We start from the raw sequence: 21,127 nt of genomic DNA on the forward strand, positions 1-21,127 counted from the left end.
GCTTTGACAACTATGGTCCTATGGTATGGATCAAGGAGCAGCAAAAAAAAGGCACATTCTGCAATGGTCCAACCCTTATCACTTTGGTGTGCGGATCCTATAAGTTCTCCAAGGGGAAAGGAGGTGGAGGATCACCATGTGCCTACTCCTCCACTGAATCTTTTCCTGCTAAGCTCAGAGTTACATTTAGCTCACTAGAGAGAAAAACGCCTTTTTTTGACTGTGAGGTTGGACAAGGTTATGGAAGAGGAAAAAAACCCACATCTCCAACTGGCAAATCAAGAAAGCCAATTAGCAGCACAAGTGATAAATGGAGTCTTTCGACAGGCCGTTTTCATGATGGTTTTGGACTTCATTAAAGTATGCGATTGCTGCCGCAGTGTGCAAAAATTGATCCTCCCATCATGGCATGCATCGCGCTATGCTTCAATACCATCACGGAGTTTCAATACAGTAACGGACTTTCAGCTGAATGCATTTGGGCAGCAAGTTCAAATCCTATTCCTGTCTGCAGTCCGTCGATGAAAACCGCAATCGCTAATGTTTTGTGCCTAGTTCTCCTTTCTGTTACACCAAATCAAACTGCCATAATTCCACTGGAGTCAATGAGACTAACCACGGATTGAAGTTAATTTGCTCCAGTGAAAGCCATGGAATCATACTGATATAGTTAAAGATCTCACCCAAAACTGTGGTAGCTACATAGAATTAGTATGACAGTTATCTGCTAAGAACATAGCTGCCTCTCCTTACAAACCCAGACTGATTCTGTAGGAAATGACAATAGTTTCCTATCAGCAAAGAATACACCTCAAATACTGGAGGGTTAGAAAAAAAGAAGGGAAGCATTAAGCTAGAGAAGAAGGAGATAAATCAGGCAGGGGCTATTAAACTTCTGTTTTAAAGAAACACAACCTTCAATGAAAATTTAACTAAATCTTTCTCAGAGAGCAAGTCTACATATAAATCTGGAAGGAGAGAGCTCTAAAAATGTGCAGGGCTTTGTTATAAATAAGTCAAATGTTCCCCATCCTCTGTGGATTGCCTAATAAAAAGCAGTTTCACTAATTTGGGCCTTGGGTACCACTAAGTAGCTCACTGAGCTACGAACACCTTTTCAGCTGCTGTCTGTCAAGTTTATTCTGTAGGCAGTAATTCAGAGTGCAAGGGGAAATATGGAAACTATTTCAACTTTGGCCAAGATGTCTCTTTTCCTCCTTTCCTCCTCCTAATGTTTTAATTTTCTTAATTGCTGATAAGTTGTTTTGTAAATTTAATCCAGTCTATGAGGTCAAACCAAACAATCCCCTTCTCCAAAGTATAATGTTTGCTGATACAAATCTTTACCATGCGTAAAACATATTTTCTGTCTTAAACACAGAATCATGGATGCAGTCACTATGGAAATCCATTCAATCTGTTTTTCTACCTGAGCTCCTCCACATTAGCCACAGTCTTGCCAAGTATTCCCTTCTCACGCCGAAGTTTTTTGATCTCCAGCTTGAGAAGTCGGATGTCTTCCATTCTCTGTCGGTATTGGGTTTCGCCCTTGTTTAAGATGGACTGCTGGATTTTTATCTTTTCATAGAGCAGAGCCACTTCCTCATTGCGCCGAACAAGCTGGAACCCCAGCACATCTCTCTTGTTGATAACCTAAGGATGCAGAGCAAAGAAATAATCTCCGTTACAGTTTCTCAGTACAATCCCAAAGTATTGTGACTATATTTGCATCAGTCAAAATCATGTACATTAAGAGAGTTCACTGTTATTAGTGAAAGAAATACAGCGAGAGTCTAATAATTTCCTCTATAAGGGTTCAGTCACCTGAATAGTATAAATCACATATTTCATTTACTTCAGTATCTTAACATTTTTGTTTTAACAGCACTACAAAGCTTTAACAGTACCACATTTACAGTAGCTGAGGATCTTGATCTTAAAAATATGCTAGACAAATGAGGGAACAGAACATAGTGTCTTTGGAAAGCCAAATTAGCGATTCCTACCTCATCAAATTCTTTCTTCTGCTTCAGCCTCTCAGCATCAGCTTCAGCAATGATTTTTAGGAGTTTTTTCTCTTCTGCCTCCTGATTTTCTATGAAGTGTTTGGTTTCCAGAGCCTGTTTTTCCATCTTAAGCAGTTCAGCCTGATGGAGTCAAAGAACATATGTAAACTGTGCTTAGTAACAACTTCCTGTTACATAAATCTGGGATTAAAAGTTAGGATTTTAATAAAATCTCATATATTCTTTTTGTTTCCTGAGAGGTATGCACTTTGTTACTTTTGAGAATAAATCACTAAGAGAAGCAAGCACGAAGACCCATAAAGAAATGTTGTAATGAGTATTTTAATATTGTTGCGTTATACAGAACAGAAATCTGGATGGAATTGATCTATGACAGTGGTCCAAATTATAATTCAGAGCCATCTCATTTAATAAAAATTTTTTTAAAAAAATTAAGTAGGTAATATTTGGAAAGCTCTTCAATCAAGTTATGTTATGAAAATGTAGCAGACATAAGTTCAAAGCCAGGCTGGGACGTGAGAAAGGATAGCTCACCTTGCTAGAAAGAGCAACAATCTATGCTGTGTAATACAAATGAAGCATCAAAACAAGACAGCCAGAATTCATGGAAAAGATGATAGTCAGGCATGGACGAGCAAAATTAAAGAGCTTTAGCACTTTTTTAGTGGATGTTTAGGTGAGGAAGACAGGGAAAAGAGGGGCTGTCCCTAAGTGCAGGAGAACTAATGCATTGTTACAGTGATTGTACACCACTAACATAAATGAACACTGGAACCTGTCCAATAATTCCACCCTATTGTCATGAACTGTGTAATTCAAGGCATGCATGTACATAAAAACTAATAAAGTCTTCTTGGATTATTAGAAATTTCTACCATTGCTAGGCAATTAGTTAGAGCCAAGATGGAACTATCCAGCAACAGTCCATTTTCACAGATATGAAAAATTTCAAGCCTTGACTCAAAGACTTTGCCACAACGCTGACCCTTATAAAGGATGATGTTCAAGCTGCCTTTTCAGAAAGAGCATCATTCAATGCTGAAAGAATGAGGCTGTGACGAAGGCTGCACCTGCAAAAACATTGATTTAGGACAGAAAGAGTTTCATCATCATAATAAAATAGCTTGTTCCATTCTTATTTTCTTTAATAAAATTCTCATTTTCCCATATGTGCCACACTCATATCTCCCTTACTCAGTGTTGGATGTTCATCAGCAGAATAAAAATGCAAGCCACTTCATATTGAAATGCAATCAACACTGAGCAAAAGCTGTCTACAAATGTAAAACTGCTCATGCGTTTGGCATTGCTGGATAATATTTTTTTAATATATCAAAATTCTATGTTCTCCTTATGTCAGAAAAAATATGAGTTGTAAACAAGAAGCAGTATTAGATGCTGGCAGCAAACGTGCATATAAACAAAACTCCTCACTGGAATGCTCCAAGTAAAATAAATCTGAGCTGCCTTGTACAGGAAAGAAGATAAATACTTTAAGCCACACAAAGGCCCCACAAGCTAACAGAACTTTCAATGAGATTTAATGTGCTAAAAACAACACTGTGAGGGTCTGTGTACATTAGGTAAGAGAAAAGGAAATGAATAAACACAGTCACTTTGCAAGCAGAAAAATCGTCAGGTCTGAAACTGCTGTAAATCAGCACAGCTCATTTGAGTTTGTAAGAACGAAAGAATAGTTAGTAAGAAAGAAGAATTTATATGGGATTTATGCCAACATCTCAAACAAAATTCAAACCAAGTTCTTGTTTAGATTCTGAAATATTGGGGTTAGTGAAGAGGTTTTTTAATTTGTTCTGGAGCAAAATATGACTTTTATAAAAGGTATAACTGGGGCTGGACACAGAATGCTGAAACAACAAGAAGTCAGAGGTTTTACATCCAGATTTCTAGTAAATGCTAAAAAAAAATAATAATAATTAAAAAAAAAAAAAGGATGGGCATGAACATCTACAAAAATACACAAAAGCACTTGACAGCAGCTGAAGCCTGGAGGGCCATAGTTCTTACAGCTTTCACATGTATATTTTTCAATATTCAGATTCTTTGTCAAACCAGTCTGACCCACAAGCCTATATGAAGGCCAGCTGAAACCAAAAGGTGGCATTGTACTGGCTTGAACAGAGCTTGGATCAAGCATCCTCTGTTTCATTTACCATAATTACACGTTTTTAAGACCTTTATGCCAGCTAAGGCAAGGACAAATTCAATGTCTGTATCATCTTATTCCTATGAATCCCAGCCCTCCATGCTTTAGTGCATTCTTTAAACTGATTTCCCAGGAACAGCTTGCTTCCTTCACATCAGCACAAACGGGACAAATTGATGCCAGCTTGCTATACAAATAATTGGGTTCTTTTGTGCCCGTGTCAATCAGCTCCCTCTTTGAATTCTCCTCTGCTTTAGTATTCAGCAGAGACACTCAGGTAGAAGACCGCAATGCCCTGAAGCTAGTCAGTAATGTGATGTCAGTGTATGGACATGCTCGCTAGTGAATAATTGAGTGGGTAAACCATGTAACAACTGTATGTTTGTCAAACGGATGGCAGACAGTTCCAAGGCGATGAGCCAGAATTGGGGACTAGTTAAGGCAGAAAGCTGCACACAGGAAATGAGACGCTGTTTGACTTCTCCATCCCTGATAGAACAACTCTGAGACAGATCAGGTACAAGAACACAAATTCATCACCTTTTTACAAAGCTCTATTGACATCTTGTCATAACTGTAACGTGCTGAGAGGGGCTGAAAACTCAAAGAGTCATTGCAGCATAGCAATAAACTGACAAAAGAAAACATTGTGGAAAGTGGTAAGGGACTTCTGTTTTTGAGGGATGTTGTTTGTTTCCTGGTTTTGTTGTGTTTTTTTTTTTCCTAGTGCTTAGCAAAGAGAAAAAATAAGCTGCCGTGGACACAAACTCCTTAAATCTTTTGAGAGTGCAGCAAATTGGGTTGAAATATCACCACAAATCTAATAGCTTATATAAGGATGGGCTGCAGCCAGTGCTGAGAAGAACTACCAGAGCTTCAAGCTCAGATATCCTTTGATTTAAAACAGATTCTTGCTGCTTTATATCACAATATTAAAATAACTTTCTGTGTGGAGGGACCTAACAAAAGGCATTGCCTAACTCCCAGGAGACTAATGTTTACTAGTCACACAGAAATACAAGATTGTATAGCGTAATATAATGGGGTTTGCACTTAAAAACAGCAGAGAGAAAAAAGTTTTTTAAAAGAAAAACTTGATTTATAAGAGTCTATATTAAAAAGTTTGCTAGAATCAGGATATCCCCAAAATCCACATTTCTGCAAGCAAAATACAACTTTTCAGTAAAACTGTTCAGTCACCAAGAGATTTAAAGCTTCCAACAGACAATCAAGGAGCTTTCTGATTATAATTATAGGCAGAGATTAAATTTGTCAGACACTCAGAAGATTTGTGCAACATACCTCTAAAGGGTACTGAGATCTTGTCTTTCAATTACAGAATGGTTTAGTAAAATACAGCAAAACAACTACCACAGACCAGGAACATGATGCAGTCTCTGACATCACGGAAACCATCTTTTGTAAGAAGGTGTATGTGTAAACACTCTTACTTTCAATGATTCTATCTCCTCCTCTGTTCGCTGATGTTCTAGATGTGCTTTCACAAGGGCTGCTTCTTTGTCTGTGATCTCCTCTTTCAGCTGATCCACCTGATGTTTCAGAGTTTTCAATTTCTTCTTCAGTTCTGCTATCTCATCCTAATAGGACAGAAAGTGTGATCACAAAGAGGGATCAAAAAAGAGCAGGTTTGTGCTTGGGATTTCAGGCTATTTTGATGTTGGAAACCGTAACCATAGTGCTTGAGAGATCTGTTGTACATACGACAAAATATTACTTTTTAATCCAACAGAACAAAACAATTTTATTAAATGACAATTTTTGTTTATCCAGCATGGCATTGCAGTAAAAAAAACCTTTAAAAGACACATTGACAGAAATAACAATCATCAATTACGAGTATAATAAGCCATTTAATTCATAGTGCTGGACACAGGGTAAGAACTAGTAGTCAAGCCAAATTAATAAGATTCTGATCCTACCCATCAGTTTTTATGCTTCTAGTCATCTATTTTTCAATAAGGTTGTGTGCAGTTGGGCACAAATGTTTGTAGAGAAGCTTTTTTTCTGCAGATAAGCATACCCATGAGTAAGATACCTATATGCCTGCAAGGGAGTATAGGAAATGCTTATCTCCATTTTGCCTATGTGCTAGCTTGCACGCAGGTGCAAGGGAGAAAAGAGCGTGCTCAGAGATTGAGAAGTCCTTGGTGCAAGAATATTTAGCATGTATTTTAAACTCAAATCACAGAGCAAAAAGCTTGGTAGAACTGCAGAGAGATTAGGTCACTAGGACTACTTCAACTCACAGCAAAGAGGTGCCTGCCTGTAAAAAACTAAGAAACTGTTTCAACTCATTGCAGTGATGGCACAGGTTGTGACATGAAATGGAAACTAATAAATTCAGTGCTTAGCCAGACGTGCTCCTCTGGATCTAATGAAAGTAGCTTTAGAAGCTCTTACTCCTCTGCAAGAGCCTGCCACCTCATCATAACCTTTCACGCGAATATATTCTGTTTCAGTACAAAACCAGGGTACTTAGAGCTCTTTCAGCACTGTCCACCAGAGATGTGGATTTACTTGACAAATGAGTGATGCTTTCTTGCATGAAATGCTCAACATAGTTAAGCAAGATCTTGAGTCTCCTGACAGTCTTCAAAAATAGTACTAAGAAAGTACTCATTCATAGTCTGACAGCCCTCAAAAAAAAAAAAAATCTGTGTATTACACACTTATTTGGCCCATATACAGCAAAATAAATGAACCAGAAATAAATGTAGCAATATGTCACTAGGCCTACCTGTTTGCATGTTCAGTCACTCCTATGAATGCAAAAGTCATTAAAAGCTGTCCTTGCTAAATAGCCTATAAAGCTCTTCAATATTGTAAAAGACAGGAGAGATTCAAAATACAATGCCCAGATATATATCCAAATACATTCCTAATTCTGTATTTAATGAAGAACAGAAAGAACACCCAATTTTTGCAAACAGGTCTCCTAATCAGCTTGCTTAAACAAGTGAGCTCCTAACACCAAAAGAAACTCCAGGGATGAAAGCATTAGATATTTATCTCATATCAACAGACTGCCAGCATGACTCTTCCAAGAGATTTTACTGAGCTGAAGATTATGGTACTCTGGAGACCACCACCAAGGTGGGCAACAGGGGATCATTCCATATTAAGCAATCAAAAAATACTTACATCTAGCTTTATCTAAACAAGCTTGTGCAAATTTGTTTTATTTCCTAAAAGAAAAAATAATTTACTATAATTTTTAGGACAACTCTCTTCTATTATTTTTTCCTTTCATGGCTGGCTGACCTGTTACTGGACTATGAATGGCTATTTTTTCACTGTTACACATAGCATTGCCTTGGCCAAAAGGTCTTTTGGGTTCAGCTGTCTTCTCACACAGCTCTTGCTAAAAGAGTTTTATGGTAAGCCAAGGAAGCTATTAAAGTCTAAATACCAGCCTCTGACAACAGGAACCGTGAACAGCTTTGTGTACTCCACCATATAACATTCAAAACCTGAAAAGGCTGATGAGTTCATTGCTTCATTTTGTCATTTGGCACATAGCTGCCAGTTCTTTATAAGTAAGCAAATTTATGTTCTATATTTAAAAAAAAATATCAGCATTGCAATTTTTCACCGTTATTTCTACTGAGAGACTGTTTGGAAGCAGTGAGAATGCCAACATCACATCCACTGATGAGAGGCAGACAGTGGCCAAGTAAAGCATCCTACATAAATGGAAAAATGGTTCATTCCTAATGAAATTCAACAGACAACTCCTAAAGCGATGGAACAGAGTGGAGCTAGGATGGAAAGGAAAAGGTTTCTTCTCTATAGGTTTTATGATTCCGTAGCTCCAGTATACCATGATTTTATGCGTGGTTTGAAGCAGGGATATTGTCACATGATGACTGTGAATTCCTATTTTCAGTTCAAATACAAACTCTTCAGGTAAACCGTCAGGGACCTAAACCATTAATTTCCCCAAAACACACAGGAATGAAGAAACCACTTCTACCATTCACCCAGTGAGCATTCCTTTTAACAAATTAAAATTAGATCAGAAAAAATACAACAAGAGCAGAGAGATAAACTCAAGGAAAAACATATCCTTCTACCTTAGCTTCAACCAGATTTTTACTGTATAGGTTCCTCTCTGTTCTCACAGCGTCACAGTGGTTTTCTTGCTGTTTTAATTTTATTGCAGACTCTTCTATTTCCTTCTTATGGTCACGGATCTGCTTTTCCTGTATTTCAATATCTTTCAGGTGCTGGAGGGCCTGGGGCAGAAAGAAGGAAGTGAACATGATTAATCCATCATCACAAGATTATAAGGATGGGACAGAGTTTCTGATTTTCTTCTAAGATGACAAGTTCAAATCCCTGTGATAAGAAGTTTTAGCTACAACTAAAAATCACTTTTGTCCAAGTACAAGTTTAACCTTTCTGGATTGCTTATGTGGGAGAACATTTTCTTTTAATCTGATACCTAGGTTTTGTTCAAGACTAAAATTTATAGATGTGCACATATTAATTTAAAAACAAGCTACTGAAAATATTGTCACTGAGTGGGTTCAACAAAATCAACATAAACAGCTTTCATTAAGAATAGCCTTAGGTTATTTATAGAGCAAAGCTAGACTGTGTATGTTGTTTTGGATGTCAGCTGTATGATAAGATGAATAAAAACACATGATTTTCCAGAAAGCCCTACATGTACGCCTATATTCTAACAATCCAACTTTTTTTTAATGAACACATTACCACGAACTATTGATATATAAATACAGTAAGAAAATCAGTTAACATAACATACACTTGATCTAAATAAACAGGTAAATCACCATTAGTTGCTTCTATGAAGGATTAGAAATAATGATTTGAAGATTACCTAAAAAGAGTGGAGTATTGTAGACAGTAGAAGGAAGAGAATCACATGTAGTATCAATAAATGAAAAAACGGAATTTTGTAGACACCTTTATTAAACAGTTACCATCATAACAATACATAAGATTTACTATGTTAAAGGAGCAAAAATATAAATAGTTGCTAATCATTATGATGGTTTTCCTAATTATATTTTTTGAAACTTAAGAACCTTTCTCCTGCTGTATAAAGTTGAAAACTGAGGACCACAAATAAGCAGGATTCAAATGGAAACCAACATCACAAAGAAATAAGATTAAAAGAAATAAAAAGAAAACTAAGGAGTGCACACAGCAGGAACATAATTTTTCAGGTTCATTGCCCAGAGGCGAAAACATTGTCACCCTTAAAACTGGGAAAAAGACGAAGCATTAAAGAAAAAGCTGAGGAATCACACAGACAAAATCCAGGAAAGAAGCCCATTTACAACTGCATTTCATACTCAGTTTTCCTGACTCTTTTTTTGAAGGTAGCGGTTTGAGCTAAGATTTATGTTCACATGTCAAAGCAGAAGAATTAAAAAAAAAAGTTTACATCAAATAGTCAATAACTGCAAAGCTTGTGGTCAACGAAGTCGTGCCTTGCTCAACAGTAAAGCCTTGTGAGGTCTAACTATGAAGCAGGAGCTTCATTAATTGATCGTTCTATCAGGTATCTCCAACCAACTTTGAAGACAGAGGATAGCTAAATATAGAAAATTTTATTATAGCAGCAGGAATACAAATCCAGCACATTTGTAGCTGACTGCAGAGGGTCCCAGGAACTGCTTACAGTGCAATACAAAAACACAGTCCCAGTTTATAATCTACTCCTGCCTTTTCCTCTTCTGTTAAAACAACCTGCCAATAGTAATAGCAGGGAGAAGAAATCAATAAGGCATGTTTTCAATCTGCACTATGGTGATCATAGGCTGGAGCAAGACTTGAAAGTGGGTCACCGCATTTGTAAGTCCTTTACTCGGTTTTGATAGAATATAAGTGCAATAAGCTTGTGGACTGTTTCCTGCGTTGTGCTCATAGACTGGAGGCTGACTCTGCTTTTTTCAGGAATGATTAAACCCAAATAATTCTCCCTTATAAACACAGAAAAGATACATGCAATGTTTCCCAACAGAGCCCTGCGGGAGGCTGAGCATCCTCGATTCTGATTTAGTAGATAGCACACTACACCTCTCAGATTTGGCAATGAGGGGCCAAAGCTAAGCATAAAGTATTAGATATTCATAGTTTTCTTCTGTACCCTCACAGGTTTTTTATCCGTGTGCTTAACCATCATCTGCTGTTGGTTACCTGTTCAGTACAGTGAACCTACTCAAGATCTAAGTCATGGTGCCGTCCATACTTGCTTACTTCTGTTTAAGTGCTCCAAGAAGTGCAGTCATGGTCTTAATGATATGTCTGTTGAGTATTAGATTTTCCAAAATAATATGCAAATTTAAAAAAAGGAAATATGTTTTTTTTTATTTTCCTGGATATGTTGTTAAACTGCAAACTTAACATAGTAAATGGCTTTTTGTGGAAAAAAAAAAAAAAAAAAGATGTTAGAGACTGTTTTTGTGACTTCTCATAAGGCGCAGTTAGAGAACACTTCCGGTGAGACTCGGAGGCGTAACTTCACTACTTCCTTTTCAGCAGCCTAAACCTTCCATAGGGAAACTAAGACTTCACAATGTAAGAATTTCAATTCAATAAGGAAATATTCTACTAACATTTGTAGCTCAGTAACACAGGCTACACAACAAAGAGCAGAGCCAGATTTTTCATCTCATTCGTGCTGACTAATCTACAAGCAAGACTATTCAAGAAGTAACACCGGCTTAAAAATAGTGCGAAGTAGCATTCAGCCAGGCCAATAATGAGAAGCCCAAGTCTAGCATGAATTCTCACCACTAAAATCTTTTACTGTTGTGGATATAACTTTGCTGACTCTGTTCATCAGTTACGCAGTAGCAAATGATGATTTTGAAAGAGGAATTCTGCAGATTCTATAGATTCTGTCGTGCTGTAAATAACCAGACAGCTTTCAGAGCCAGCATGGCTCTGTCTGCCTTGCAGGAATTCCAAGTCTTTGGACTTAGATGGGTTTGGCTCCTCACCAGTCATTAACAAATTCAGAAGGTGTGCAGCGAGCCCCTTCAGAGCTGGCTTGATGGTAAAAGGTGATGGAAGAGCATTGACTGGCCATATGATTACCGCCCATCAGTAGCTCATTCCCCACCAGCTCTGAAATGGCTCCTGTAGTTTTGCCAGTTTCTCAAGCCTGCATAAGTCAAATAGCGAACCTAAATATTACCTAGTAGATATAATAATCCTGATCCCATGTCCTCCTTCTACCCTGTGTTTTGCCCTGTCTTATCCTTCCAAACAATGAGTAATTTCATGTAGGGATCCTCTGCAGGGACAAGACTATTGTCTCACATACTCGTGTGCTCAGACCTGCTCCTGCTGCTCTTCACCTGCAAGCTGAGTCAGGAATTGCCCCTTCAGTGAACCACAGAACTGTGCAAGTCCTTTGGAAATTTGCAGTCACAACACAGGCACCATTATAGAAACAGCCTAAGTGTCATAACCCATTTACTGAGGCTCTGCCATATAAGAAGTGACAGAAAATTTGCACTGAAAGTGGCAGGGGAAAAAAAAAAGAAAAAGTAAGCAAGAAAACATTTGTCATTTTCACCCTCAAAATATTGTGAGCAACCCTAATTAGAATTGAAAGCAAGAGTCTTGTAGTTCTGAGTGTTATGAATTACTCCCTGGCCCTAGTTTACAATGTCCTTAACTTATACCTAGACTGTCAGAAATGCACTATGAGGGAAAGATGCAAAATATGACTTTGCAACAAAGACAAATCTCATTTTCATGGAATATTATTCCAAGGAAATAACAAAAAGCATTCCAGACAAGGGAGCATATACCATTCAAAAAATGATTTAAAAGACCCTGGTCACATGAAGTTGGAAAGGATAATTTTGAAGTGAAAAGATAGCAAATAATTTCTGAGTTGAAACAGCTTGAATGCTAATCCCAATAAATCAATGAGCTTCTCAGAGGGCCCTTCAATGTGATCTTCAGCAATTAATGGAACATGTTATAACCATGTTCCTGGGTGTATCTTCAGGAATAGAGTTGTACATGATAATGGGTAGCAGGCAACACAAATTTTATGCAGTGTTTCTATTCAGCTGTTCCCAGAAAACTTCCGCTTTTCAAACTAGCTTGAACATGTTCAGATGTTTTCACATACTGGGAATAATCCTTCAAAACACTGAGTCTCTTACAAGGATGTAAAGCACTGTCAGCTCTCACCAGCCTCAATTTGAGGACACCAGTAGTACGCAAGATAAGGTTCTCTGCAGATAAGACAGTACAATCAAAGAGTAATTTCTCTGCATATGAGAGTTTTGATTTTGAGACTCAGATATAAGAAGTCAGAGGCCTTGGTTTGAACTCCAGCCCTACTTTCATTTCCCAAATGACTGTTGACTAAGAGAAACACATGGCTAGACTCCAAGTCTCTCATAGAATTCCCACCCAATGATAAAGTTCAGCAAGGCCAAGTGCAAGGTCCTACACGTGGGTTGGGGCAATCCCAAGCACAAGTACAGGCTGGGTGGAGAATGGATTGAGAGCAGCCCTGAGGAGAAGGACTTGGGAGTGTTCGTTGATGAGAAACTCAACATGAGCCGGCAATGTGCACTGGCAGCCCAGAAAGCCAACCATACCCTGGGCTGCATTCAAAGAAGAGTGGCCAGCAGGTCAAGAGAGGGGATTCTGCCCCTCTGCTCTCATAAGACCCCACCTGGAGTCCAGTTCTGGAGCCTCCAGCACAAGAAGGACATGGAGCGGTTGGAGTGGGTCCAGAGGAGGGCCACGAAGATGATCAGAGGGCTGGAGCACCTTTCCTATGAAGACAGGCTGAGAGAGTTGGGGTTGTTCAGCCTGGAGAAGAGAAGGCTCCAGGAAGACCTTCTAGCAGCCTTCCAGTACCTAAAGGGGGCCTACAGGAAAGCTGGAGAGGGATGTATAGTGATAGCACAAAGGGTAATGGTTTTAAACTGAAAGTGGGGAGATTTCCATTAGATCTAAGGAAGAAATTCTTCACTATGAGAGTGGTGAAGCACTGGAACAGGTTGCCCACAGAGGTTGTGGATGCCCCATCCCTGGAAGTGTTCAAGGCCAGGCTGGATGAGGCTTTGAGCAACCTGATCTAGTGGAAGGTGTCTCTGCAGGGCGGTTGGTACTAGATGATCTTTAAGGTCCCTTTCCAACCCAAACCTTTCTATGATTCTATGAAGTTCCCCCAGAGAGACCTGAAACAGTAGTGGGCAAGATGCACTGACAAGAAGAAATCTTTGTAAACTGTGTGCAGACCACTGATCTAAGCTTCCTCCCACTGGCACGTTAGGAAATGAAAGTATCATCTTTATAGTTTTGAGACTAAGACAGGAAAGAACCACTTGCACAAAAAGCTATTCCTACCTTCTGTTTGAGCTCATTGATTTCATTGATGAAACAATCTCTCTCCTTTTCCAATTGGTAAATGATCTTCCTTTGTTTCTGAGCTTCATTCTTATAACTTTGGATTTCTTCTTCCAAGTTCTTCTTTGACTGTTCATGGAGCTTCACCAAATTTATCTGTTTCTGAGTGGTACTAGTAGCCTTGACCAATTTCTACAGGGAACACAAAATGATGACTCTTGAGCTTAAAAGGCAACACTGCCACCACTATGACAAAAACATGCCATTGTCTAAGTGGATTATGGACATCCCAATGTTATTACCCATTATCTAATTTGTTCAGTTGAAATACTTGAGCCTCAAATCTGATTTAAAAAAAGTCTCTTAACAGAGCTGCTAATAGTGCTTTTTATGATTTGAAGTTAAAACACTATTGTCTAGATTACAAAAAAAAAAAATGATAAGATTATTTACAAGTGGATATAACTAATCACTGGAAAAACCTTACCAGCTTTAAGGCATTTAGATTGAAAGCTTGGCAATAGCCAGTAAAAAAATTAATAAAGCCAAGTACCCTTCCCTCTCATATCCCAAATAGGAAGTTCAAGCTGTAAATTAACCAAGCTTGGTTTAAAATTATGTATAAGGATTAAACAGAAAATACCAAGACATTATCTTCACTAAATCAGCATTCTGGTCCCACCTTGAAATTTCCTTCCCTGTACAAAACAGGTATTTGTTACCTGCCAAATCTGAGTCTCTGCTAGAGTGAAGACATGGGACAGTGAATCTATACCAAGTAAAGCACCTTAGAAATCATCTTTTAGCATTGAATTTACTAGATTACGCTTCAGGAATGCCCATAAACATGAGATGCTATCCTACAGTACAAGAACCTTGGGCTGATGGAAAATGATCAGTATGAGAAATGGACCTAAAAGCAAGGATTAGTATTAACACAGCCTGCAAAGCCGCTACGTGGTGTATCAATGTTTTGGTTTGTCTTTTATTAGCAAAGACTTAGTTTGGCTATATTAAACTTCATATGCTACAGAGTGTAAAAGCACTGGTGTCATGAACTCTTTGGATATCAAATAACGGGTTTGCAATACAGGTGAACACATGTAGCATTTTTGAACTCCCTGATGGTTTATATGTTAAAACTCAGAAATCTTTTCTGTGTTTATGTGTACAATTGCTATTTCAATGCACAGAAAAGAAGCAGTGTAAGTATCTGCTTAAGGAAATCCGAATGCTTTACTTAATGTTATTTATTCTACAACATTTCTGTGTTGCTGTGAGTGTTTAAACTACAGACATTTCACTCTCAAGCTGTGAGATTTGTTTATAAGTAGTACCAATGCAAGCTCACCTTGCTCAGCATATCCCTTTCCCGCAGAAGCTCATCTACAGCTTTCTTGTCAATCTCCGCCTGCTTTTTGGCAGCCTCCAACTCTAGAGAAAAGGAGGAAAGAGAATAAATCCTGGGTTCAAACTGTACAGCTGTTAAAACTGCAGAAACAACTTAGAGGACTTTTTAAAAAGCTTTAACATTACATGAACAGTTCAATTAGCTGTGACCATTTATCAGCTATCGATCTTAATACTTATTTGGGTACTTGGAAGAACTCAGGCACAGTAGTTAATGGTATGAAGACTTACTGTATTTGGGTGTTCGGACCAAGACACCACAAAGAAGCTGTATTTTCAAAAATCATGGAGCACACTAAAAATCAGAGGCTTTTAAGAAGCTTGAATGTGAGCATCCAAAAACTGAGGCATTTTCAAAACCAGGGACTTTTAGAATTATTCTAATCTTTCCATGTGAGAATCTTTCCATGTTCTCCTTTGAAGCAATGAGATTCTACTAGCTTCAGTGGAGTTAAAACCACTTGCTATGGGTCAAGATTAACACCAGACATATACCATTAAAAATATATTAAAAATTGAAGAGACATGAGTTTTCACTACATTTTAAAATTAATTAAGACCTGCCACACTAACACTGCAATTCAGGAAAGGCAGTATGTTGGAGCGCTGAGATATGTCAGATATTCCAAAAAGACATGTTACTAGTAGCCATTCTCAGGCCTTCCACTACAGATTTGAATCTTAAGTCTCCTTCCTAGTACAGAGCATGACCTTAAGTACTACTAGCAAAATGCTTGTGGGAAAGCTCTTTCACTCTCACAGAGATGTATGAAAAACAGACACGATGCAGTTATAAGGAAGTATTCATATCTCATACATCCAGTATCTTCAGGACACAAGCTAGAAACAAGGGAGGGCAGAGAGAGGCATTTATGCCAGTACATATCGAGATGAAGTTTCTAGCAAAGGGCGTTTTTCTACTCCAAAAAGTGAAATCTCATCAACTCAAATGTTTTGTCAACTTCATAACATTATTTTAGAAAGAAAAAATAAAATCATAAAACTTTTTTTTAAATCACTTTGAAAATGCATCTATTTTTATTTCGAAGTATATTTTATTTTTAAATTTATTTGCATTTTAAAGTTAAAAAAAAAGAAGAAAGTAGTTTCAAATGCTCAAAAATACTCCAAACGTTGCTTTTTAAAGTTAAACAAAATATTTTGTTAGAGCCAAGGCATTTTCTTCCAAAATTTCCATTTGGCAAAAAACGTTGAAAGTTCCTTCTTAAAGTTTTCCAGATCTGCTAGCAAGTCAAAGTCAATACTTGGACAGCTCTGGTATCCACACTGACGAACTGAAGCCCTAAACATACCAGAACTAAGTTTATCAGCTCACTTGCACATATTCATTTCCAAGCTGTAACTATTCAGCAGAATCAAAGCAGGAAAAAAAAAAGTGTGTCTAACCATGTCTGATTTCAGTAAGATCTGACATTGTTTCTCTCTCACAGGTCAGTGCAACAACAACGAAGATGCATTGGGGATGACTCTCTACTTGACATGGCACAAATTGGCACACCACAAAGTTCAGTTATTTCTGTTGATTGTCACCTCACATATGTGACATTATGAAAATTCTGTAACCCTACAAGGTTTTTAAAATGCTGCCGTAGATTCTAACTGTCATTACACAATCTCATACTAGAATGAGAATGATCCTAACAGGAGAATGTACCCTGAATGAATAAATTATGAATCAGAAGAGAGATCCATCCATCAGTTAGGCACTTACCTCTCTCTAGTCCAGATACTTGATTTTTTAGGGTGTTTCTCTCATGTCCCGCATCAACATTTTGCTCCTCTGCAACACGCAGCTTGTTCTGGAGAACATCTCTTACTTTATTCAGCTTTGAAATTTCAAGGTGCATCTGAGTCACTTCTTCATCTTTGGCCTACAGAACAGCAACAAGGAAAGGAGAGAGAAAGTATCCACAGAAAGAAAATGCCTCTGTACTTGGTATATACTTATTCCATGAAATTCAGGAAGCAAAGGTATAAGTGCTATGGGTCAGCTGAGAGACGATAATTAGCTAATTGAACACTATTAAAAATAATTTAAACAAAGACAGCTAGGGCAAGGAAAATGATAATCAAATCTTATGCTTCAGGGCTGAAGTTGATCAGTAAAGAAACCCCAGCTACAAACCTCACACAGCACTACCCAATTAGTCCTGCAGATTAAACACAGACAGCTCTAATTTCCTTTAAAGTATTAGGGACAGTGGCTGTGATGAGAAAGAGATCTGTAGAGTAGTCTGGATAGCGGGTATCTGCTATCTCATCCCTTTTATAACCTACGGCTTTAAAGAAATAGCAAAACATAGAGTTTGTCTCATTTGCTATGCAATCAGAGGAGAAAATAATCAATCAAAACACTGCATAAAAATGAAGGAACTGGTTACCAGGAAACACAACCAATAATCACAACATGAATACTTCCCTTTCCTTTTAAGAAGTATAAATCTCTCATATAATGCAGTGCCACTGTTAGATTTTACAGCCATCACAGGCTATAGTGTTCCGCTTACAGTGTCAGAGACTGATTTTGTAAGATGGTGAATCCTGCTATGTGAGCATCCTCTGGGAGGACATGAATCTCTTCAATTCTTGCTGACAATAACCTTCAAGAGATTTATGAACACTTTCGCAGTTTGGGTTGCCCAACACCATAGTGGAGGCGCTCAGCACACTGCAGGATGAAACTGCAAGCACAGTGCTTACAAAAAGGGCATCTCAGATCACGACTGGGGCTCTTAGAAGCTTTAGCAATTGACTTAATTACTAACTGGGAAGTATCTTCTATTTTTTTTGTTCCCAGAAGTCCACGTGCATGACTCTACAAGTTCCATCAACTTTTCTTGAAGATGGGTAAAATCATAGAATCAAAATTCTCCCTGTGACACGCTAGAGCTCCAAACATAAGTCACATCTAAACACATTGTTTGTAAAGTTTTAAACAATGATGCTATCGCTAGAAGTAATGATAAAACCAGATAACCTGGAAAAGACAGTAATTTTTTTCTCAAATTGGTGAGAAAAACATCCTCCAGTCTGCCAAACAAAATACAACAGAGAACAAGCTCCTACCATAGAGCCCATTAAGGATCCAAATCAGAATCTTCTGTGCTATATTAGTTACGAACTGAGCTTTTAATCTGTCAGTGGTTAGTTTTTAGCATTCTAAGAGTACCCATTAAAAAAAAAAGCTCCCTATCAGCAAGCAACATTTTTTATTTAGGTGAATTGGTTATACTTGACTAAACCTTGATAAGATAATGATTTTCTACCTGAATTTTCTAGTGTTTAGTGTTTTAACTCCAATGATGACACAAAACGCAAGATACGGTAGACAGAGTAATAATATTTAACACTTATACATTACTCTTTATCACGAATGCTCTCAAAGTACCCTAAAAAACATATGCAGGAATCATTTAATCCTTCCCGAACTGAAACTCACCTGCTTCTGAGTGGTACAAAACAACTGTTAAACAATGTAAAGTCAGGCAGGAAACCATTTAGATCAGAAAATGAAAACCATTTAGATCAGAAATTAAACACCATCTTGGTTACTTAATATCCCAACCAATACTATAGAGGGCAAAATTTTAGTGTTGGAAGCAACTCCATTCAGTGGAAGCTATCCAGGACACTGCCATTTTAATTTATTAACATTTTTCAATGTTTTTTGGCAACATTCTGATTATGATAATTACTGTAAGAAATAAAATTGTTGCTCTTATCTGAAGATCTCACAACCAAAAAAAGACCTTATGCTTGTCAAAAGTACCTTGCATCCTTTATGAACACAATGGGTTGAGCACTTTGATCTATTTTTATGAAACACAGCTCCTCCAGCAGGATAGGTGCTACACTGTCAGGTGATAGGGCACCATGGTACTGCCACAGCAAGAATGGCATCTAGCAACAGCCAGATCTATTCCTAAAAACTCCTCAGATTTCCCTCAAAACTACTCATATGGAACTATCAGTACAAGAACTGAGGTCATCCCTGTCCCAGGTGGTAAGTGCCATCAGAGTGATACAGCTGATAGGATGCATACATCTTCTAGCACTTACTTTCAGTTCTGCTGTCTTCTGCTGCATGTCCTTGATCACCTCTTCAAACATCACACTGCGCTGCTCACTCTCTTGCATGAGCTTATTATGTCTCATCTGTAATTGCTCCAGTTCCTTATCAGCTTTTTCACTCAAGATCTGTTAGATTAAAAAACAATCCTATTAATTCTTTTTAATCTCATTACAATACCTACATATACATGAAGACAGAACCTTCCATCTCCCCAGGAGATAAAAGCTGCTACAGATTGTTGTCTGCTTAAAATCCACTCTTCATTGCTGATGAAATTACTAATGTGAAATATGATACATGTTCATATTGACTAGGGGATACGATAATTTCTAATGAATAGCACAGCCAGTGTCATTTTTTTTTTCTGGGAGCTTAGCAGGTCTCTCTTGCAGGTGGTAGATAAATATTTTAACACTTGTTAGGCATTTGGCAAGCATCATGTAACAGAACAATTTGCTACATATAATTACTGAAAATTAGTATGAGATTCAAATTACTTCAATCAGCAGAGGGCAGGGCAGCCCTGTTTCTTAGCAAGCAAATCCCATATTAATATGCTAACATTTCTCTGGGTACATGGTTTGCTGAGACCAGGACACAACCATTTTCCTTTCTAATTTGTCTTCAGTCAAAAGCCCACAACAGCAGTTTCATGTTTTCTGTGGAGAGCATATACTTCTCACTGGAGCTGCCAGCCTTTTCTTCTGCTTGATGGGACTTCCTCTAACAGATATTATTCCACAAGTGAGGAAAGAACAATCATTATATTTTTCATTTCAAGCATTAAAGTGTGATAAACTGATTAAGTCAATATGTACTATATCCTTAATGAACATTATAGGAAGAGAAGTGGAATCTCCTTCAGAATACATGCAGAAGCAAAGACAATGTAAAAACAAGGAACAGTTTCTTTTGTTCCAAATATCAAGATAACACTGTGTTTCAGGCAATTCTTTACTGAGACTTGGATATGGGTGGGATGAAGCCTATATTAGCTATACCAAACCATCTTTACTGTCATGCAAGCAAGGATATTTTATTAGATATTTAAGTGGAAGAAGAGCATCACAGCCAACTACAAGTCAGTTGAGAAACAATAACTCAATTGACATTGCAACAGATGTGTCACCTTCTCTTGCAGATCTCTACTCTGACTCTTGCACAGTTCAGTAGAATGTGTTTTGCACAGACTTTTTGCAAAGACAATGCAGGGCCTCCACAGACACCTTCAAGCCAGCACAGGCAACAGACAGTGCAGCAGACTGGTTAATTACCCTAAGCACAGCACTTTGTGTGAGCTATTGGTTTCCAGGATACTTTGGACAATTGAATGCCCCTGAAATCTGCACTTAGAAAGGCTGAAAGGGACTATAGAAAGAGGAGGAAGAATGGAACAGAATCAGGAATTGTAGATATCCTATTTAAAAACAATGTGATTGTCCTGGCAGATCATGGTGCTGCCCTTAAAAGCTGCATCAAATCAGTGATATTCAGAGAAATAACCAAGTCTTCTCTGTATCTCTTTATGTGAAGTATTTTACTAAGACTCTATGTTGACAAAAAATTGTCGGAGACCTGTACCTTCACAAATTCAGGGAACTGAAGTGAAGAAAAAGCCATAAAAGTCATAAATTTACAAGATACACACAACTCCCAGAGAAGTTTCCCTTGAGGTAGGACTGTTTTACAGTGATGAGATCTCCTCTGCCATTTACTGAAATTGCTTCTCTGAGAGTTTCTCAAAGTCAGGGGAAATGGACTGAAAACCTGAAAATTCAAACACTTACAGAACACTATGTTAGGACATTTCCAGATAAAGTTTTTAGAAACAGAATGGAGAAAATCAATCATAAAGGTTTACGAAGACAGTTCTCTGCCCTTTCACAGAAACTCTTCCATAAGCTTGAGAGGTAGATAAAAATTATTGTGACAGAGAAGAAAGAAGGGGTCGGAGGTAAAATGACATTACAAATACCACTATAGTGAACCAGTGGCAAAACTGGAAGTACACAACAGCAGTCCAAACTGGTAGTCTCCTGTTACTATCAC

The 21,127-nt window shown here is 37.9% G+C and overlaps 1 protein-coding gene across 1 annotated transcript in view; it reads right to left on the minus strand.

Moving 5' to 3' along the window:
* CFAP58 (cilia and flagella associated protein 58) overlaps window positions 1-21,127 on the minus strand; it is a 58,587-nt gene that overhangs the window by 25,958 nt on the left and 11,502 nt on the right. The window contains exons 6-13 of the mRNA XM_086616810.1: window positions 19,066-19,203; window positions 16,718-16,877; window positions 14,927-15,009; window positions 13,576-13,767; window positions 8,289-8,450; window positions 5,646-5,792; window positions 2,007-2,147; window positions 1,430-1,653 (exon numbers count right to left, since the gene is read on the minus strand). Of these exons, the coding sequence (XP_086472936.1) occupies window positions 1,430-1,653; window positions 2,007-2,147; window positions 5,646-5,792; window positions 8,289-8,450; window positions 13,576-13,767; window positions 14,927-15,009; window positions 16,718-16,877; window positions 19,066-19,203 (1,247 nt within the window). The remainder of the gene's footprint in view (window positions 1-1,429; window positions 1,654-2,006; window positions 2,148-5,645; window positions 5,793-8,288; window positions 8,451-13,575; window positions 13,768-14,926; window positions 15,010-16,717; window positions 16,878-19,065; window positions 19,204-21,127) is intronic.

The sequence above is a fragment of the Tauraco erythrolophus genome, chromosome 9, assembly GCF_009769465.1.
Source record: "Tauraco erythrolophus isolate bTauEry1 chromosome 9, bTauEry1.pri, whole genome shotgun sequence".
Classification (NCBI taxonomy): domain Eukaryota; kingdom Metazoa; phylum Chordata; class Aves; order Musophagiformes; family Musophagidae; genus Tauraco; species Tauraco erythrolophus.